This window comes from Ostrea edulis, chromosome 5 (genome assembly GCF_947568905.1).
Source record: "Ostrea edulis chromosome 5, xbOstEdul1.1, whole genome shotgun sequence".
In the NCBI taxonomy this organism is placed as follows: Eukaryota; Metazoa; Mollusca; class Bivalvia; order Ostreida; family Ostreidae; genus Ostrea; species Ostrea edulis.
The window spans coordinates 8,052,861-8,076,486 of NC_079168.1; the positions used below are offsets into that span (position 1 = coordinate 8,052,861).

The 23,626-nt window shown below is 35.8% G+C and overlaps 2 protein-coding genes across 3 annotated transcripts in view; both read right to left on the reverse strand.

Annotated features, from left to right (window-relative positions):
- LOC125649985 (focadhesin-like) overlaps nt 1-12,463 on the reverse strand; it is a 193,024-nt gene extending 180,561 nt beyond the window's left edge. Inside the window, exons 1-2 of one of the 2 annotated variants that reach the window (XM_048877901.2) lie at nt 12,372-12,463; nt 7,008-7,087 (exon numbers count right to left, since the gene is read on the reverse strand). In XM_048877901.2, coding sequence (XP_048733858.2) covers nt 7,008-7,061 — 54 coding nt within the window. In that variant the 5' untranslated portion in view covers nt 7,062-7,087; nt 12,372-12,463. Of the gene's footprint in view, nt 1-1,654; nt 1,786-7,007; nt 7,088-12,371 lie in introns of those variants that run through there. The other variant, XM_048877902.2, reaches the window with a different exon arrangement.
- Nucleotides 12,464-12,508: 45 nt separating this feature from the next.
- LOC125650020 (uncharacterized) lies at nt 12,509-13,409 on the reverse strand. The gene has a single exon (XM_048877962.2). The coding sequence runs from the start codon at nt 13,348-13,350 to the stop codon at nt 12,823-12,825; it is 528 nt and encodes a 175-aa protein (XP_048733919.2). The 5' UTR covers nt 13,351-13,409; the 3' UTR covers nt 12,509-12,822.
- Between the last annotated feature and the right edge of the window lie 10,217 nt (nt 13,410-23,626).

Consider the following 23,626-nt stretch of genomic DNA (forward strand, 5'->3'; position numbering starts at 1 on the left):
ATAGTAGGTTTCCGTTAAGAACACATGTCCACGTATTGCAGTAATTTTTTAAAGGAGAGCAACTAGTGTTTCTTCTGATAAATGTACCAGTTTTATTTTATTATTCTGCGGGGGAAATACACTGTACATGTAACAAGACGTTTTTGCTGTTGACAAAACATTGGCAAATATCATTTCTTTTCCCCCTCAAACATGAGGAAGATGTTAATATAGGTTCCATAACCATCTGCAAGTTAGTAATCGACACCCCCCCCCCCCCTTCCAAACTCGATTTCTAAAATTTTCTAATTTTCAAGAAACATGAGGCTTGCCAAAATGAAATATACAAGGGAAAAGTTCAATGATTGAAAAATTAAAAAACGACCAATCAGAATCGCCCCCATGTGCTTCATAACGCGCCGGGTGTACCTAGACGATACATTCCGATAAGTACTCCACATTCATGTGATTTTTCAACGTAAAAAACTGACTTTTCCATAGATATCCACTTCACATTGTTTATAACCAAAGACAATATTTTATATGTTGTCACCTATTTTCAAGATGTCAGACATACATAAACAAAACTATACCTCAGCATACAGAATATCACATTCTCATTAAACAGTATAATAAAAATACGGGGAAAGTGGTTAAAATAAGTTAACATAAATTTTTAATTTCAACTGTTTCTAAAATCTGCTATTTTGTGAATAAATAAAAAGAGAACTTGATTTAAACTAGAATTATTTTGGCTAACTTTTGTCAATACATGTATTTTCAACTTATTTTCAAAAATGTTTGAATCAAGACACAAGTTCCAAGTGGTTTTATCGTATAAATGTATTTGAATAACTTAATTTTATCGATCTTTCATGCAACACCTTTAGGGAAATTAACATGAGACATGCAACACCTTCTTATACACAGAGAATAAAATTCCTCAAAAGATATATTTCTATCATGCACAAAGTTTAATTTGAAAAAGATTTTGAAGAAAAAAAACCTATGACGTCATGTGTTTTAAGGTCACATCTGTTACATTTAGACCTTCCAGGTGATAGTAAATCTCTGTATTCTTCTGATTAGACATGAATAAACTAACAATATACCAGAGACACGTATAACAACATGTTACATGTCTCTGAATATACCCAGTATAAAATCACGATACGCCAGCGTCAAGAAATCGACGTGGAGAAATCATCATATACTAACTCCCAAAACACTGACAAAAAAACACCACGCATAAGCCTACACTAGATAAACAGTGTTAATTCTCTGTCAGTTCCCATCTAATACCGTGCTGTCCGCAGGGAAACAGGACCTCGATATTTCTATGACAAGTCAACAGCTGGATTTTGACAATATTAATCTAGCTAATGTACATAAAAAAACATCAAAGAGAATCATTTCAGCCGCAACCTGATCGAGGTAAATTCGGATTCGGATTCGGGTTTTTTTGTGTGTGTGTGATGGTTAGAGCAGTTGGGATAACGTATCTCCGCTCGTAGATGACAAGTCACGCTACTCGGAGCGGAAGTCTGTAATCTGAATCCGACTAGTTTTCCGTCTCGTTATTTATAATTGATCTCCTGCACATAGACAACGTTACCACTCTCTTGATATAATAGCCAATTTATCTCCATGCAAAGCCATATTGTACTTAGATTACCCGATTAATGATCCTGTGAAAAGGTAGTTCATACAATTTCAAAGTTGTAGTAGAATCGTGGAGAATTTCAAGTCACCTCTCAGTCTCTCAGTCCCAAGGTAGTAGTACCACGAACCGCGTGTGATTGTTCACTTTGAAGTACTCTGAATAATTGATAGAATGTTTGGAGCAGACTAATAAAGATTTACAGAGGAAATACTATACAAAAGGAAAAGTGATCCCGTGTACGCCATTAAAATAATAATTTAATTCCCATTTGCAATTTAGATAGAGAGCGTATTAGGCATGGAAAATGCTTTGAATTGGAGGGGGTAAAATAGTGATATTCAACGACACTGTCAACAACTTTTGAGATAAGCGTAGGTTAAAAAGGTGTTTAAAATGTTTCTTAATTTCGATTTCTAAAATTCTTGAAAGGAAATCTGATAAGTTGTACACTACAAGAAAAACTAACATGCTCTGTACAATTGTTTATAGACTTCTAACTATACCGTCCAGCTTTATCGCCATAATGAGCACTGCATACTACTTCTCGGACACAATACGAATCTGAAATGGACTGTTATATACATGTACCGCAAATAGTGAAGTGCACAACCCCTAAAGGTGCAATCCGTCGTTAATTGCCAAGATCGATTTTATCCTGTTTTTACTAGAGCACATCTGGGTTGTACAATTCATGTATTCATATTGCTCAGACATTAGAAACTGGCACCGAGGTGGCACAAACAAATACAGCACACTCCCGGGAGGACTGTATTCTGACGGACAAACTTTATTTAGGTGTGGAAGTTGTTTCCATGCAGTAAACTCATTAGAGGATGTCCAAATCACAGATAAATAAATATATATGTACTTGTGTATGTTATCGTGTTGGTCATTGTTCAAGGAAAAGAACGCCACGCAAACTACCCGGTTTGTTTTTTCCTTTCACTTGCCAAGCAAAGTGGACTTGGGTATCACTTTATCCGTAGTCCGTCTGTCGCACTTTTTAAACGAGAGAGCCTTGGGCTTGGATTGTCAGCATGTGTGTTCCTAAACAACGATCATACATATATGTCCTCGCATACTGAGGCGAAACCCGCGTTGAACACCCCAACGTAACGCCTCCTTTAATGTCTCGACAATTAAATGATACAGTGCTCAAATGAATGCCGCTCAGTGAACGGAGAAATGCTTACATGAACACCGCTCAGTGAATGGAGAACTGCTTACATGAACACCGCTCAGTGAACGGAGAAATGCTTAAACGAACACCGCTCAGTGAACGGAGAAATGCTTACATGAATGTCGCTTGATGAACAGAGAAGTGATTACATGAACGCCGCTCAGTGAACGGAGATATGCTTACATGAACGCCACTCAGTGAACGGAGAAATGCTTTCAGTACACGAATGTCGTTTGCTGCGATGAGAAAAACACTAGTATGATAATATCACTCACCACCTTCTTTGTAAAGTTTCTTCGTCAGGAAATAACTCATACCAGCAAAGGTTTATGTTTGTATAAAAAAAATTTGTTTAAACCAATATCTTATCTTTTTATCTAACCTTATCATCAAAATCCCTGATTACGTGTCTTTTTGTTAATGGTGATACCTATTAGATAATTTCATTCAACGTAATGGGCATTCTATGAGTAGCTTAAGCATCATGTATACCTGAGATCCTCTTTCATGTTGTACGAACATCTCATTTGAAGAAACCCGAATCAAAGAAACATTGATTTCCAGAGCAGCACTCGATAATGAGGAATGTGTGTGTGTGTGTGTACTGTTTCAGTTATGCTATCTAACGACTGTCCCATAAATCACATCAACAAAAACAATGATCATGCTGCAAAATATGGCGATCCAATTCATTTAACAATTAACAATGTGATAAGAAAACATTAACATCCATATTTAAATCATTCTTCATAGAAAAATACAATCCCCCCCCACCTCATTATTGGTCAGTGGTCAATACAATATACAACGTTTTATCTCTCAAGATACATGCAGATAATTCCAACCAATCAATCGTTTGAGTCATGAACTTTGACCTGTTGACTTGGGAATCACCTACTCCCCAGAGGGTATCAGTGTTTGATGTTTGTAATCAAAAGATATTGAGTGGAAAATATATTTTTTCTTATTAGTTTGATTCTAGACTTTTGACCATGAAATTTCAAAACTTCTCCATTATATGGTACATACAGAATATCTGTCATTTCTCTCCATTACATGAATACAGTCAACACAGAATATCTCTATGTCATTTCTCTACGTTACATTTAAATACAGTACACACAGGATATCTCTATGTCATTTCTCTCTATTACATTGCACAGTGCACTTAGAATATCTAATATGTCATTTCTATACATTACATTGTACAGTGCACTCAGAATATCTCTATGTCATTTCTATCCATTACATTGTACAGTCCACTCAGAATATCTCTATGTCATTTATCTCCATTACATTGTACAGTCCACTCAGAATATCTCTATATCATTTCTCTACATTACATTTAAATACAGTACACACAGGATATTTCTATGTCATTTCTCTCTATTACATTGCACAGTCCACTCAGAAAGTCACTATGTCATTTATCTCCATTACATTGTACAGTCCACTCAGAATATCTTATATGTTATTTATCTCCATTACATTGTACAGTGCACTCAGAATATCTCTATGTCATTTCTATCCATTACATTGTACAGTGCACTCAGAATATCTCTGTGTCATTTCTCTCCATTACATTGTACAGTGCACTCAGAATATCTCTGTGTTGTTTCTATCCATTACATTGTACAGTCCACTCAGAATATCTTATATGTTATTTCTCTCCATTACATTGTACAGTCCACTCAGAATATCTCTGTCATTTATCTCCATTACATTGTACAGTACACTCAGAATATCTCTATATCATTTCTCTACATTACATTTAAATACAGTACACACAGGATATTTCTATGTCATTTCTCTCTATTACATTGCACAGTCCACTCAGAAAGTCACTATGTCATTTATCTCCATTACATTGTACAGTGCACTCAGAATATCTCTGTGTTGTTTCTCTCCATTACAGTACACTCAGAATATCTCTATATCATTTCTCTACATTACATTTAAATACAGTACACACAGGATATTTCTATGTCATTTCTCTCTATTACATTGCACAGTCCACTCAGAAAGTCACTATGTCATTTATCTCCATTACATTGTACAGTGCACTCAGAATATCTCTGTGTTGTTTCTCGCCATTACATTGTACAGTGCACTCAGAATATCGTATATGTTATTTCTCTCTATTACATTGCACAGTCCACTCAGAAAGTCACTATGTCATTTATCTCCATTACATTGTACAGTACACTCAGAATATCTTATATGTCATTTCTCTACATTACATTTAAATACAGTACACACAGCATATTTCTATGTCAGTTCTCTCTATTACATTTCACAGTCCACTCAGAAAGTCACTATGTCATTTCTCTCCATTACATTGTACAGTCCACTCACAATATCTCTGTGTCATTTCTACCCATTACATTGTTCATTCCACTCAGAATATATCTATGTTATTTCTCTCCATTACATTCTACAGTCCACACAGAATGTCTCTATGTCTGCCTCATAAATAATGTGAACACAATTCTTAAATTATCCAATTATCTGCTTGATAAATAATGTAAACACAAATCTTAAATTATCTAATAAAATGTGAACACAAATATTAAATTATCCAATAAAATGTGAACACAAATCTTTAAATTATCCACTAATCAGCCTGATAATTAATGTGAAGATATCTTTCCTGTAGTATGATACTACATTATGAACATTGGGGGGGGGGGGGGTATACTTGTATTGTTTGGAGGAGGGTAAGAATAAATTATCCAGCATAGTACCCCCGATACAACACACAAACTGATATCATCCTCCTAATCCTAGAAAACAAAATTGACCCCGATTCAAACATACTTCAAGTTCACCTTACCATAACTAAATGTGTTGGACGTTGATCTACTAAAGGAGCAACAACTCTCAATAAAATGGTGTCTGGGAATATTTTCACTCCACATCATTATTGTATGCGATGGGCAGAGCTGCCAACATTATGAAATGGAAAATAGTAAGGCAGGTGTCAGGGGGCCGCCTAGGCCCCCTGCCGCTGGAGAACTTTTATGAATAAATATGTAAGCTGAACAATTTTAGGCATATTTCAAATCCAAATTTAATGAATTTAGACATACTAATTGTCAAGCATTAAATGATTTTACAACTGCAGAAAATCAAATTTTATACATCTTTTATTAATTTTACCTTCTAAAACTTGTGTACAAAATCTTGCTACATTAGTAGCGAGCAAAGCTCGCGTCGCGACGAGCTCGCTCCAATGATTACGCAATGGAGTCACGTGGTTTGCTCTTCATCAGCTGAAAAATGATGGGGACTACCCATAATGCCTCCGGAAAAATGTCGCCGTCACTGCGGTATACTTCATTGACAACCCCGTAGATAAAACAAATAAATAGTTTGGAAAGTACCACAAATGATTTTAAATTTTAAATACCTTCGTACTTTTGTTGTGGATAATTGATTGGTTTGAAAGAAAATAATATAGCAGCTAATGATGACGTCACAATGCACTGTTTACATCAACCGCGTTATATTTCCTGCGTTAAATGAAATGCCTAAAGTCGTGTTGTAAGATGTCATGGGTCTTCGCTCGTCTCAACGGTCACACCATATACATATTACAAATCATAATTTTACAGTTACTGTGTCAGTTATTCTGGCAAATTATTTTATGTTATTTTCCCCGCCGTGAGAAATGTTGAAGTTTGTCAAACAGATTGTACACTTAGCATACAAACTCCCACTTTCTGACTTTGAAACGAATAGATGTTTACTTGCATATTGTTCTTTGAATTTCTGGCTTCATTCGGTTTTCTTCTTTGGGGGATTATTGTTGTTATTTCCATCAATGCATGCCTTACGTTTAGTAGCAGCTGCCATATTGTTTATTTCAAAGCATTAAAATGATCGAGATTTTGTATATACATGTATATAGACTATGCAAACAAACGTAGTAATGACTATGGCTTGTTTATTATAAAAGTAAAAACCAATGACAGACAGCTCTAAATCTTTTGAAATGTCAACTAAGCGAAAATTGGAAGATATATAGTGAAATCGTAAGGCGTATTTTCGGCCCTAAAATCGTAAGCCTTACGCCAAAATCGTGAGGGTTGGCAGCTCTGTATGGGTATTCATGATCATCAGACTGAATTACCATTACCTGGTCATTGTTGACAGTTTCACATTTTTGACATATAATGTGCTTACCTGTATCTGTATGGTCACATTGTCAAACTCCAGGCGGCGGCTTAATTCTTCCATGATTGTAAATCACTTGTACCTACAGTCTAAAGAAATGTATAAAGTTTCCATTATGTTGTAAATAGAATGTGACGAACCAGACAAACTCTGTTACGTACTGTTATAAATTATATAGATCTCACAGAATAAACAATACAAAGAACTAGACACAGTACAAGAATCTATTCAGTCACCCATGAGACTATGTTTTATTATCATTGTTAGAATAATTCAACCGCAGCAAATGTGAAATTTAATGTGTATCTACTCATTAGATAACCACTTATCAAATTTCAGATTCCTTAATCAAGGCATTTGAGACCGGCTACTGAAAAACAACATTATGTTACAGAGGTTTCAACAGCTTTGTTTAAAATAAGTATTTCCCAAATTCTATTGTCATTATACTAATCTAGGTTGCCAACACAACCTGTCATTGGGTCAAATGCTGTTTCATATCAATTGTTAGGCCGTTTTTAGCTCACTAATTTTGACTACGGATTACTCTGTTTACCTGAACAAGATATAGGGATCACGACAGGTGTAACCGGTCGACAAGGGATGCTTACTCCTCCTAGGCACCTGATTCCACCTCTGGTATATTCAGGTGTCCATGTTTGCCCAACTCTCTATTTTGTATTTCTTATACACTATATAATATATTATTATCTTCACCTTTCATAAAACAGAAAAGTCCGGAAAACACATTCCACACAAATTTCCATAAATCTCGTCAATATTAGCGCACTAGCTGTAACAAAACTTGAAATTGTTCTATAGAAAATCAAATTTCAACTTCCATAATCAAAGCATGGTACATATTGTAAAAAAAAGTCTGGAAAACAAAAATTAAAAAAGAAATTCATTCAGCCATGAAACTACGTCTTACAATTTTTGTTAGAATTTAACAGCTAGGTCAGCCATAACAAAAGTAAAAAATTTGCATCTGCTCAGTTGGTAACCAGTCAAATTTCAGATTCCTTAATTTAGAGCAATTAATCTGCATAGTGCAAAGTCCCATAAATCTCATAATTAACTATGATGAAACTTAAACTTGATCTGTAAATATTCTGTAATAAACTACATACTGTTTCCTAACTCAAAGCATGATGAACAAGAGTACCGCAAACGGTACAACATACGTCCGTCGGACAGTAAAATTCATCTTGTAAGCATATTATGCACTTTGAATTGATATCATACACATTCTGAATAAAAAAAGTCTTAAAGTAGGTCATGCTGCACCAATCCATCTGACATGTGAACTACATGTATTATGTATTTTTCTGAGAAGAAGGTTGTGACAAAATGTCGGTGCAATATCTGCATCTACGATGAGAAAAAGTCCAGGAAACCATTTGACCTACTAACTTTTAGCCCTAAAGTAGGTCATGGTGCACCAAATAAATTGAAATGTGAACTGATTATGCATTTCTACAAGAAGAAGGTTGTGAAAAAATTTCAGGGCAATACCTATATTCATATAATTCAGAACTGTTTGACCTGCTTCTACATGTACCCTTAAAGTAGGTCATGGTGCGCCAATCTAACTGAAATGCAAACTGCATTTGTATTCCTCCAAGAGGAAGCTGGTGACTAAATTTCAGGATAATATCTGTATCCATAATGAAAAAAAGTCTGGAAAACTGTTTGACCTACTTTAAGCCATAAAGTTACACCTGACCAAAATCTGCAAATCAATGAGACTGCAAGAAATGTTTACAATTTACTGATCATTTTGTGAATTCAATAGTATTCATTAATCAACAAATCATGAATTTCAAAATTTCTTAAGTTCAATTCCATTTTAAAAACAAGATGTGTTTGTGAAACACAAATGACCCCGATAATGGCCAATTCCGAAGATGGCCAAGGTCACAAGGGCAAATATCTTGGTACCAGTAGAAAGATCTTGTCAAAAGAAATGCTCATGTACAATATGAAAGCTCTAATATTTACCATTTAGAAGTTATGACCAATGTAAAAATAAATTAAAAAGTAGGTCAAATGTCAAGGTCAAACGTTCAATACCAACGGAAAGGTCTTGTAACAAGGAATACTCATATGAAATATCAAAGCTCTATCTCTTACTGTTCAAAAGTTATTAGCAAGGTTAAAGTTTTCAAAAAGTAGATTAAACTCCAAGGTCACGGGGTCAAAAATGTTGGTACCCACGGAAAGGTCTTGTCACAAGGAATACTCATGTGAAATATCAAAGCTCTATCACTTATTGTTCAAAAGTTATTAGCAAGGTTAAAGTTTTCAAAAAGTAGGTCAAACTCCAAGGTCAAGAGGTAAAAAATGTTGGTACCCACGGAAAGGTCTTGTCACAAAGAATACTCATGTGAAATATGAAAGCTCTATCACTTACTGTTCAAAAGTTATTAGCAAGGTTAAAGTTTCAGACAGAATGACAGAATTACAGAATGACAGACAGGACAAAAACAATATGCCCCCCAATCTTCGATCTCAGGGGCATAATAAACTTGACATCATTTTATGAAACCAAAATCTCAAGGTCAAGAAATTTTAGGTGACCCCATCTTGTGATGAAACGATTGTCGCCGATGATCGATTGTCAGTCGTCTAGAGCTCTATGATGCTACTAATCAATTACAAAATAAAAGTCGCCAACGTCGTTGACAAAAAAAAATTCCAGAAATCTTTTCAATTTTGTTCAGATTTTCTTTTCTGTATGTCAAACCTGATCAAAAATCAAGCAAACAAATTGGCGGGAGAATCAACGGTTATAGGGAAAAGAGTACCAATTCATTTCCCATAGACCTCAATGCTAACCTTTGGCCCTCTCACTAAAACTATATTAATTTTAAACAAATGACCGCAAACATTTCAAAGTTCATTCCAAGTGTTGATAAAAAACGACAAAAATTATATAGGGTCCCGTGCCTTTTATAGGCCATATTTGTACTTTTTTACAACACATAGCAATCTGCAGTAAATTACACCATTCATTTTAAGCACACCCCTACCATGGTGATTTCCTCAGTCATTTCTTGATTTTGTGCAATAATTTTTCATCCTGACAATTAATATGAACCTCTATAATATTTCTTTCAATTCCAAATAATTTCACTCTTGATATTAGCCAATCACGCTACACCTAGACATTTACACCTCCGCTCAATCTTGGGTAACTGCGTCCGGGCTACTCGTGCGGGGGTTTGGTACTCTCATTCCAATAACAACGACATTCAACAGTCAGATAAAGGAGTCCGACTCTGACAACTTTAAGACATTGTGATTATGAATAAATTCAATACTTGGTATATTGAAATTCTGATTTATTAACCTGTGAACAAAAGGAACAAAGAAGAGTTCAAATGTTGTTTCCATATGTTTAATGATTTTTCTGTTATCTATTTTGAGAGAAAAAACCACTTAAATGACAATTCTGATTATAATCGATTACATGTGTCCGATTATTACTGATAATTGATTTTGGTTTTTGGTCCGATTTCCCATCACTACCCCATCAAAAATTTTTAGAAAAAGCATTAAATATGCCACCAAGGAAGTAGCTGTACTTCCATTTTAATTGTCTCTTATTACGAGGAATTTCGACAAAATTTAACATGTCATAGAAATTCCTTTCTATGGTCATCAAATAGTTGAAAATAAAATTTATAAAGCTGGTCCATGCCTCTAACTCTGGTTTTCAAAATTGGTGACGTTCTATCAAAAACATTAAAAGAACCTTCCACATACCATGATATAAAGGAACCCGCAATACAATGAGAACAGGGTATAGCTTGTGAACCCTCTGCTTTACAACTTATTTTTTCATACAAGTTGTCAATTTGTCAAATTCATTCGCGTAAATGAAGTTGACAACTTTATGAAACTGACACGTGCATAAAATCAAAGATATAACAGAGATTACTTTCCTAAGTCTCATATCATCTCAGTCCCATTTTTCAGTACAAATGCACACACCCATTTAAATTACATGTACATGTGAAGCGGTCATCCAGGTTTGATCGCCAGTGACCAGTTAGATCGTTTGGAAGAGCACCCGACTAGAGATTCAGGGGGACCGGATTCAAATCCCGGTCTGGTCTGTTGCATTTTCTCCCTTACTGTTACATTTGGTGCCATAGACCAGCCCCTGGAACTGACAGGTGAAAATGCCTGCCAGGGGATAAAGACCCTGGGTTATTGTCTTCAAGTGTGAAGACATTTAAGAAGGGGGAATGTAGTGATCAGCCTGGTTCGATCACTGGTGGCCAGTTAGCTCAGTTGGTAGAGCCCCTGACTAGGGATTCAGAGGGACTGGGTTCGAATCCTGGTCTGGTCCATTGCATTTTCTCCCTTACTGTTACACATACATCGATCATCTTAAAAATGAAAACACCCAAATCCCAGAGACCTTTCATGAAAACTATCTCAAGATACAATATTTTCAGAAGATATTTCACTTCAAAGGAAAATGAAAGTGAAGTTTTAAGTGGCGACACATTAGTCATGACCCAACCTTAGCAAAATCGGCGAGATTTCAACAAATTGTTAAGATTTTCTAAGTACAATGTATAATGCATTTTCAATATATGACCAACTTAGCTCCACTCTGGGGCATAAACTCTAATCTAAGGGGTCAAGAAAATTTCACAATTTTGTTAAAGGTTCTTTGCTTTAAAAATCAACATACATTCGTCAAAACAATATTTAACTAGGTGGGACTGTCACATTTTAAGTGGTAAACATGCCACCTTAGCCTGGTTGGGTACACTTCCCCTATAGCGATATCTTCTCGCTAAAACGCGATTATCCCTCTTTAGCGAGAAAGTAAACATTTTTTTGGTGTCTTTATTAAAAATAATGGCAAATTCCGTGCAATGCTGAATAAGTGCAACACACACTCAGCATGAAGTGAATTGTCTCCATAAAATTTACAACACAATCAAAAAATTTCATATCAATGGTGCTGCGTAAGAGGGAAGGATTCTGAAATTCAATGGACATCGTTTTTGTTTTGATTAATATATTTGCAGAAGTATCAGATATCTTAGCACTTTTTCTTCTTTTCACGTGAAACACGAAGAGATGTACTCCATGGGTGTTTTTCTCGGTTGTACGGGAAATATTTACTCTCACTAGAGAGAGGTAATCGCGTTTTTGCGAGAATATCTCGCTATAGGGGAAGTGTTCCCAACCTGTAAGCTGTAGGAGAACTTTGCTTATCTCTGTTGTATTTAATTAATGTAAATGCAACTTGTATTTGAATCGGATGAATTTGAATATATATCGAATACCTAGCAGTTTTACATGCAATGGATCAATACAAAGGAAAATAACTGTGAGAAATATACAAACCTTTCCATATATCCATACAAGTTATTACTGTGTAATTACATCTCACAAACGCACGCCTGGCGCCTGCTACTTTCACTATCACAAATGAAGGCACTCGATCCCGATGTTAATACGACAGATCAAAAACACGTTGTGTATAGAATGAAACGATTATTTATTTATTGCATGTTTTAGCATATACAAATACAAATACGTCGTAAACAAACAATAATTAAATCATACACTTTCATGAATCTACAAATACTAATCAAGTCAAAATCCATAACAATATAGTCACGGCACACGTGTACAAGTACAAATCACATGAATGTTTCTACATACATGTATCAGTGCGTATGTCTATTCCTTCGCTAAGTTTGAAATAATTCAAATCATTTCTACAATCACGCCATACAACTAAATTGATAACAAAAGCATTGTAATTAATACCCAGCACTGTGTCAGGTTAATTTCATTCTAATAAGATGTTCTTTATTTCCTCCACGTAACGATTGTGTAATCGTTTGTGTAAATGAACACCGTCATAGAGATCTTCCTTGTCGCATTCCTCCATCCCATTCAAACTCCGGAAAGACACCATATCATCATCCTGGAAACTCTTCTGCAAGCACAAGTTGATTATTGTTCGCTGTATCTCGTACCCCTCCACCGACATTCCACGATGTCGATACCGTTTAAACAATCGTCCCAGGGTCACCTGTTCAAGGTCAGGAATATCCCTGAAAACATTTACAATCCGGGTGATATCCTTAACTATTTGAAATGGGTCACTGTCGAAGTTTATATCGTTTTCTCCAATCTGAACATAGATTTTCCTTGGTCGTACACGTATTATATTCTGCGTGATGTTATGGAAGAGGATCTGCCGCGCAGTCCCCCGGTTTAAACCGAAGTAATGCACCGGTGTGTCCACTAGATCTAGGGCTGGGTGTTTCGTGATCCGGGTGACGAAGCTGTGTCCGAACAAAGCCAGAGCCATGGTCCTCAGTCTCAGCGTGACGATCGAGTTAGAGTCTAAATGTTCAGAAATTCGTGTCCCTGGTATTTATAATAAATTTACTGGGGGATAATTAATACCCTATCTATACGTCATCACATATTACTACGGACTCGGTGAATGGACGCTGCATTAATTATCGTGACAAAAGAGGTGAACAGTAATTACACGTAATTAACTGGTGTCATGTCCACGAACAATGTCGTTAAATATTGGTTAAAACCATTGTCGTTTTTAAGCTTGTTTCACGAGTGATTTTTAATCTGCGCTGGCAGACACAGAATTTAACACATCTAGGCGTCAGAAGCAAACTGAAAGGGGTGTAAATTAAGAAATTCTTATAATAGCAGCACACCTGCGGTAGTGAAGATCCCGGAAACTGGCAGGTTTTATTATAGAACTCATAGGTTTTGTTATATAGAAAACTTCTAAAGGTTTTATTATAGAACCCATCTAGGTTTTATCATTGAACTCATAGGTTTTGTTATAGAACTCATAGGCTTTATTATATAGAAAACATAGGTTTGTTATAGAACCCATGGGTTTTATCATATTTCAAAGACGTATATAAATGTTCTATATATTTATGATTATATATAATATACATGTAAGAGGCACAGCAGTATCCAAAATGTTTTTAATATTAAATATTCATCAAATGATGATAACAGGAAGTAAAGACATTTTATCAGTAGTGCATATTATTACAATGTTTTCTTCAGTATAAGTAACACAGCACCATGACGCCTCACGAGCACAGTGAAGGGGGTGTGTCGCGGTTTTATCACGTGTTCGGTAGATTCTGTGTCCACCATTTCCATTATTCTCGCTACAGCTCGTCCGCGCATCAAGTATGGAGCAGTATTCAGCAGAGGTGGATCCATGGGTTGTTATGAATTTGTGGTTTCGTTGGTATCACACCATATGAGAATTTCGTAGTTTTGTGCAAATCGTATTTTCCCCAAAAAATTAATCAGTTCTTTAGAATTGTTGACACTGGATAATTTAATCAGTTTAAAAATACTGGGTTTTGTATAATAAAATTTCTTTACATATTTTTTCTCAAGTCATCATATATATATATATATATATATATATATATATATATATATATATATATGTAATAATGTTACAAACCAATACGTGAAAGAGATTGATTGGTTCAAGAACGTGTCAAATATCCTTAACAATTGCGGACTTTCAAACATTTGGCAAAATAACGCATGTAATCCAAACTGGCTAAAGTCACAAGTAAAACTTATTTTACTCGATCAATTCAAGCAAAAGTGGAATTCTGACATTAAAACGCTATCAAAAACTATAAACTATAGAATGTACAAGGATGAATTAAAATTTTAAAAATATTTGGATATCCTACCCAGAAAAGATGCTATAGCCTTTTGTAAAAGTGGACGTTGGTGAAACGAGCCCCGAGAAACAAGACATTGTAATAAATGTGATTTAAATGAAATTGGTGATGAATTGCACTACATGTTTAATTGCAACTCTCTAATTGATATAAGAAAACAATGTTTATCACCAAAACAAATACGTCTCAGAAATAGCATCACATTTAGAAATGTAATGAATTCAAACAAGCAATATTTTCTAAGAAAAGTGTGTTCCTTTATAAGAAATATTAATGAACTATGTTCCCCGACCCAGTGACTACTCGAATCTTAAACTGCATATGTTGCCAATCTCCATACTCACGCCTTAAAACATTTAGTGATATATTACCATCACTCTTATATAAAATATGTGTACTAAATCTCTGTATACAATTGTGTAATTGTGATGGAAATAAATTCAATTCAGTTCAGTATAGAGGTTTTCCGAAGCAACTCACCAACGGAATTAGTAATATTAACATTACCTATTTTAATTACACCTGAACAATACAGCCTTTAGTGCAAGACTCGGAGGGGAAAGCCCGATACAACAGCCTTTGCAATATCGGTAATGATAAATGTATATCGCCACAATTAATAAAAAAAAAGTTCATTCAAACTGTAATCCTCGTTACAACTTTTGTCTAATTTAAGTTTGCCCACAGCCGTCTTAATCTCTGCAATATGAATATCTGTCTATTTCCCCATAGGCTGCAGTTGTATTTGATATTATGTTTTCAACTAATTCCTCTGGATTTTTTAAAACTAAACTTTTAAAATGCAGATAAGAAGAAGGTGGAAATCGTAGAAATTCTCCTTGTATCAATTATACGAATATAACTGCCCCATTATCACCCATGTCAAAAATGATTTTGACCCGTTGATCATTCTCTGTTTTGATTGCAATGAAGAAAATTGATCTTGTCACTTCACGACCATTATTCAAAGGACTTCAACGCAACGCCGACGAATTAAATTTACCTACGTTCCGGCATCAAACACCCATTGAAAAAAAGCAAACTGATTTAAAATTTGGTTTTATGGAGGTTTGCAATTTATGAATTGAATGTGTGTCACCTTTACCAAAATTGGATGAACTGGTTTTGTATAAACAAGAATTGGTTTAACAAAATTTAATTCACAAATAAGTGGATGACATTGGGCAGTAGACAGAGCTTATTTTAGCCCTCTCCCCAAATCAAGGTCACAAAGAACAAACACGTGTAGATAAGTTAAAGTCCATAGAAAATAAAAGAGATAAAATATATATGTATATATACTGATGAAATTAATTATAAAGCAAGAGAGGAGAAAGGGGTAAAAGGCATGGGGGAGGTATTTGACACTCGGGAGGCGAACTGGATCAAAAGGGGGTGGGGTCTATCTAACATATTTTGACTTAAATTCAGATTTCCACCTGAATCTTGATATCCTTTTCCTATTCTGTCAATGTCGTAAAAACACCACCTGATGATACTTAAAAGCCAGACCCCAGTATCATGTAACAAACTCAGACTTCATTATCTTTTGAACTGAAACTCTTAATTTGCAGACACTAGAAATTTGATGAAGCAATGTTGAATAACGATTTCATTTTGGAATCATTGACTTATCAATCATTTCATCGCAATATTCAGAGTTTGAATTAAGCTTACGATGTTTCATATCTTTTGTTTGAAAATAAGAGAGAAAAAAATAAAGATTTAAAAAAATATTTTCACAAATATCGTGTTCAGTGTAATTAATGTATCTGAACCGATGATTTCAATAAATGTAATACAAAAGATTTGTTTCCTTTTAAAATATCATAGAATAGACAAAATGTAATATTTTGATACTTAACCGTACGTATGGAACGTTTAAACCAAGAGTGGTTGAAAGAACGCAATTCTGGATTCTTCTTGCCGAAACAACGCTCAGAAAATTAAGGTAAACAAGTGTACTAATGAAAGGTGAAGATAACGAGCAGTGGTCAATCTCATAACTCCTATAATACTTGTTAATCCCTCCATTTTTAAAAATTGAAATTCAGGAATATGTGTGACAAACGTAAAAAAAAAAATAAATAAATAAATAAATCGCAACAAGTTGTTTCAGATGTTGAATTTTAACTAATTTTCAGTATTTTACTTTACTTTATATACTTATGAATTCTAATATTTTTCGATGTTTTAATGACTTACTACCTAGAATCATTTTAGCTTCCAAAATCGATTGATATTGGAGTTGAAGCGTAACGGAATATACCGAGCTGACCGGAGCTTGCAGTCATGCGGTTCAATAAAACCGGTTTTAATCGAGTAACGATGTAAAATCAGTTTAGGACGACACGTAGAGAAGACAACACGTTTAAATTTTATACTAATACTAATTTGTATCTACATTTATGTAATTATAGTACGATGTATTGTTACAACATTAAAAGCTGCTGTGTGTCGTTGCTAGTCCATTTAGTGTGTTATGTTGTTTTTATTACTGATCTTATATAAGAAATGAATGGGTTTTAAAGGAGAAATGCCTTTTCAACAGAGTCATATTGGGATATCTAATAAACATTGATGATACAATTCCACATTCAAGTTACTTGCATTGTTTTTTAGTTGACAGTGTGCCATATTATATTGACTGTTTCTAAAATGAAAAAGTTACTTATTTTTGGAAAATTGAAAAATTGCTTATTTTTACATGAATGAACATATCCCAGAAGCGTTTTTACTGTCCATGGAAGATGACACCAACCTCCGTCAGAGGTCGCTTGCGCACATACCAACTTTAATGTTGTATTGAACTTTCCTTTCTTTTTTCTCTCTATCCAATCCACATTTCTACCTTGCAAATTCAATTCGTATGAGAAAATCTATGCTTTTTATTTATGGAAACCTCTGAGTGGGCACTTGTTGCGCTATGTAATTAGGCCATGTTGTAATCGTGGACGTACATTATCCCAAAACGGTATGTGTTATGCGGTATATGGTAGTGCCTCTGTGTAGCTGCAGAACTGTAGCTCTCCGAAAAAAAATTATGTTGACAGGCTCTCCGAAAAAAAATTATGTTGACAGTCCGGTCTGTCAACATAATTTTTTTTCGGAGAGCTACAGTTCTGCAGCTAGTCTCTGTGTTGACATGTTTTCCCTACATGAAACATTTCTAGATGAAAATATTAAAGACTGTATTCAGATCTATGTAAATGTAAACAAGAGTACCACAAATGGTACAATATACGCCCGTCGGACATTGAAATTCAACCTGGAAGCATATTGTGCACTCTGAATTGATACAACACACATTCTGAATAGAAAAGCCTTAAAGTGGGTCATGGGGCACCAATCCATCTGACATGTGAACTGATTATGTATTTCTCCGAGAGTGAGGTTGAAAGTAAATGTTGGTGCAATATCTATCTATGATGATAAAAAGTCCAGGAAACCATTTTATCTACTTTTAGCCCTTAAGTAGGTCATGGTGCACCAATTAAGTTGAAATGTTAACTGATTATGTATTTCTCTGAAAGGGGGGTTGTGACTAAATTTCAGACCAATACCTGTGACCATACCAAAAACAATTTGGAAAACTGTTTGACCTACTTCTACCCCTTAAATACTGTAGGTCATTGTGTGCCAAGCCAGCTGAAATGTTAACTGCACATGTCTTCCTCCGAGAGGAAGCCTTTGACTAAATATCAGGGCAATATCTGTATCAATATGGGGGAAAAACCCGGAATACTCTCTGACTTATTTTTAGGTCATTGTGCGCCAATCCAGCTGAAATGTTAACTGAACTTGTATTCCTCTGAGAGGAAGCCTTTCACTACTAAGTAAATATCCATAATGGGGAAAAAAAGCCCGGAAAACTGTCTGACCTATTTTTAGTCCAAAAGTAGGTCAAGGATGGATCAATCCAGCTGAAATGCAAACTGTACTTGTATTCCTCTGAGAGGAAGCCTTTTACTAAATATCAGGGCAATATCTATATCCATAACGAAAAAAGCCCGGAAAACTGTTTGACCAATTTTTTCCAAAAGGTAGGTCAAAGATGTACCAATCCAGCTGAAATGCAAACTGAACTTGTCTTCTTCCGAGGGGAAGCCTATGACTAAATATCAGGGCAATATGTGTATCCGTAATGAAAAGAAGCCTGGAAAACTGTTTGACCTATTTTTAGCTGAAAAGTAGGTCATGAATGGACCAATCCAGCTGAAATGCAAACTGAACTTGTATTCCTCTGAAAGGAAGTTTATGAGTAAATTTCAAGGCAATATCTGTATCTATAACGAAAAAATGTCCTGAAAACTGTTTGACCTACTTATAGCCCTAAAGTAGGTCAAGGATGTATCAATCCAGCTGAACTGCAAACTCACTCTTACAATTCTTGAGGGAGATATTGTGACCAAATTTTAAAGTTGAACATGCATCCGTTACGGAAAAAGGTCCGGAAAACATGACCCGGGATGGACGGGCGGACAGCCAGCCAGCCGGACGGACGGACGCACGGACAGCGCCATAACATAATACGTCGCGTCTAATGACGGGCGTATAAAAAGAAAGGATCTGAAGGGGAATTTGACTTGTAACTTGTGCATGTATTTCTAGTGAATCCTGAAAGGCCGGTGTTATAGAGCCAGACTTCCCCCTAGAGCCAGCCCCCCCCCCCCCCCCCCCCCCCCCCCCTCGGAAGTCTGGCTCTAGAGTGAGCCTTCCCCCTTCGGAAGTCTGGCTTCCAGGGGGAAGGTTCACTCTAGAGCCAGGCTTCCGGGGGAAGGCTCACTCTAGAACCAGACTACCGGGGGGGGGGGGGGGGGTCTCATTACGGGGGAAGGCTCACTCTACGACACCGGCACTGGACTTGTGACATGTACATTGATTGATTGAATATTATTTAACGTTCCTCCCGAGAATCTTTCACTCATATGGAGACGTCACCATTGCCGGTGAAGGGCTGCAAAATTTAGGCCTATGCTCGGCGCTTACGGTCTTTGAGCAGAAAGGGATCTTTATTGTGCTACACCTGCTGTGACATGGGACCTTGGTTTTTGCGCTCTCATCCAAAGGAACGCTCCATTTAGTCGCATCTTACGACAAACAAGGGGTACTTTCAATTCTCTATTCTCCTTACCAATAGTAAAATGTATCGAGAAAATACATATAAGTATTCATACAAATATACAATATGATGTGTTCACAATATATACATATGTACAAACTGCAGCAATATAAACAAAGTCATTATAGAGGGGACAGAGTATGATGGACAATCTAATTAAAATTAGATCCTATGATCCGCTCATCTACTATCGCTACACATATACATCTATGTGTAACGATAGTAGATGGAGGATCATTGGATCTAATTTTAATTAGATTGTATGATGGATAGCTTTTAAGAATGTACTTAATTTTCTTAACGTGACAATATTGTCAGAATTAAAAATAGATTTTGTTGTTACTACATTTGGTAGCGACACACTTTTCTCTATTTAATACATTGATTTCTAATTGTAGTAAATTTGCCACTTTTAAACAAATAATGGTATTCATCACCTATTTCATCGTCATTACACAAGGTACATTTTCTTTGGGATCTTTCTATGCCATACCATCTGCCAAGTTCAATAGGTAATCGATTATTACATGTACGAAATCTACACTAAGCTATCCTGTCAGAATTATCAAGTATATCAAGGTATTTAAAAAAAAAATCTTTCATTATACGATAGAAAAATCCTTTTGATGAATTAAATGCATTACTATATACTATTTTTGTGCAAACTGGTCGCAGATTCCTTGCTTAATAGCATGTTTCAAGCATTCAAAAGTAAAACCTTGTAGCTTCGTACTCCTTGGTAGCGCTTGCGGTGTTTTCTGTAGGAGGAACTAACTAGGGGTTCGTTTGTGCCGGGGCGGATTCAGCAGGTGGCGTATACACCTCTCCCTCTATGTATAGGATATCGCAGACCAATTTTGTGTGCTTTTTGTCCTTCTTAGCTTGGCGCATAATCGGGTATAGTTTTTCCCTTCTTTCTTTGATTTCCGGGGGGAATTGTTCATTTATCCAAACTTTTGATCCGACTAGTTTTTGCGCTGCACGAGTCCTATGCAAGGTGAAGATAACGAACAGTGATCAATCTCATAACTCCTACAAGCAATACAAAATAGATAGTTTGGCAAACACGGACCCCTGGACACACCAGAGGTGGGATCAGGTGCCTAGGAGGAGTAAGCAGCCCCTGTTGACCGGTCACACCCGCCGTGAGCCCCATATCCTGATCAGGTAAACGGAGTTATCCGCAGTCAAAATCAGTGTGCCAAGAACGGTTTAACAATCGGTATGAAACACGTCAGACAGCATTTGACCCAATGCGAGGTCGTATTGACGAACTAGATCGTTATAACGACCATAGAATTTGCGAAATGCTGACTTCAATCGAGACTGTTGAAATCCCTGTACCATCAACTTGTTTGTCAGTAGCTTACCTCGATTTAAAAACTGACTATACCCAGAACAAGCTCTTGCATATCGAATTAGTTGAGATATATAAACACCATATGCAGGTGATAATGGAATATTGCTACATAAATGTGGGAAGTTGACGATGGAGAAGCTGAAATCATCCCGTTTGTCATACAGTTGAGTTGTCAGTTTGCCGTTAATGTCTACTTTCAATAAAATATCTAAGTATGAAGCAGAAGTGGACGACTCTGTGGTGTCCTTTATTTCGAGCTCACAGGGATATATCAAATCGACATATGAATGAAAGCTATCATTGTTAATAGACAAAACGTCATCGATATATCTAAAAGTCGAATTGAAGGTCACAGCGAGAGATTTTTTCTTCTCACGTAGAAGTTTTTGAATAAATTCTGCTTCATATGAATATAAAAACAGGTCAGCTAACAAAGGGGCACAATTCGTGCCCATGGTAATTCCAACAGACTGTTGGAAGACCTGATCACCAAAGACCACGAAGATATTGTCAATGAGGAACTCTAGCATATTTTTTATTTCAACTTCAGAGTACTTGTGCGTGGAATCAGAGTGGTGTTTAACAAAGTAAGTTTTTGAATGACTGATCACTAGATATGAGTATTTCCGGTTTCCGTTTTTGTTGAAGAAGCAACTGTCTATGATGTCAAAAAGTCTAGTCTTTAATTTATCGTGAGGAATGGTCGTGTATAGTGTTGAAAAGTAAATTCCCTGTCCTTGAAATATGTAAATTTGGCTATAATGTTTCGCGGATGGTCATTGAATTCGCTCCACTTTCAATCCTATGGACGCGCCCGAATGAGATTTCATAATCCAATTTGTATTTTATTTGAATAAAATCCTGTAGGAGCGCCTCAGTATTCTCTACTCTCTGTTCTGGGATTCCGGAAAATACATGTACTAGGTTGTCCTTCATCGATCGGACCTTGAGATCTGTCACGGAACTTTGCATTTTTTCGTCATCCTCTTTCATCCTTTTCAGCTCTTCTGTTAAGTTGCTGTCCGTGAGTCTCTGTGACTGGATGCACTGATCTAAGGTTTTTCTGTTATTACTTATCACTGTTTTGTTCGCCTCTGTTGCTTCTCTAACTGAATCGAACACGTTTCCAAGTGCGCTCATGTTAGATTCAAGATTCCGGAGATCGCGCTTGGCACCTATAACATCTACCAGTCTACTCACGTGTGATTTCAATGAATGAAGGGATCCTCGAATTTCATTCAGTTATTTCATCACTTTTTCAATTGCGGTTAACCTACTCTCAAATAATGACTGATTTTTTAAATTCAAAGTTTAAAAGTTCTGTGTTCATTTGGATTAGGAGAGAATGATTAATAATTTGTTATAACAAATTGGTAATTTGAAATAACAAATTAATAATTTGTTATAACAAATATTTGTTATAACAGATTAATAATTTGTTATAGCAGATTAATAACTTGTTATAACAGATCAGTAATTTGTTATAACAGATTAGTAATTTGTTATAACAAACTAAAAAAAGAGACACTGCTGCGGCCCTAATATGCCTCCGTAGAATATACACCGAGTCAAAACTTGATGACGAGGATCCCCCTGATTAATGAAGAAAATGCGGAAGCTTGAAATCAACAAATGTTTCGGCATAGATCCTTTCTTATATGATTCCAAACATCAGGCACATCTAATGAATTGTACTATAATCAACGTGACACTTCTATATCCCAGTGAAGGTCACAAAAGTGAATGTAGGTGATAAGTCAGAGCCAGGAAACCCTTGCCCAATATTAATTCTCTTTCGAAAGTTCTACATAGAAATCTGTAGCTCAGAGGACATTAAAAACTTGAGCCAAAGTGGTGGACGTTTGCGCGAGAAAAGAGGACATTGTTTGCGCGAAATGAGAAGGACATTTGCGCCACATTGAACATCTAGGGTATTTTATTTAAAATCATTTCTGTTCGTAAAATTTATATATTTTTTCAAACTGAAAATACCTCTTCCGTTAGCAAGATTTACCTGGTGAATTAAAAAAAAAAGAAACCCAAGATAATGGGTTTATCTATAATCAATCAGATATTGTGAAAGAAATCAAACAGTTTTGTGAAAACCTGTATAAGAATTATGACTCGGAGTTGATCAATATGGATTTGAATGACATATTAACTTTAACAGAATTCCCTAGACTAGATAAAAAAAAACTTCCATGGATCTAGAAAAAGATATTGGTGAGCGTGAAAATTTTCAAGTGCTTAAAGAAATGAAAATTGATAAGTCCCCAGGCAGTGATGAATTTACAACAGAATTTTTTTTTTTTTCTGGAATGATCCTAAGGTTTATATTACTGGTGCTATTAAATAAAATAGTTAGGCAGAAATATTTACCAGTCTCACAGAGACTTGGTATAATTTC

Bases quoted from the DNA above. Each gene is read 5' to 3' on its own strand.
- LOC125650020 (XM_048877962.2), bottom strand. From the start codon at position 13,350: ATGGCTCTGGCTTTGTTCGGACACAGCTTCGTCACCCGGATCACGAAA.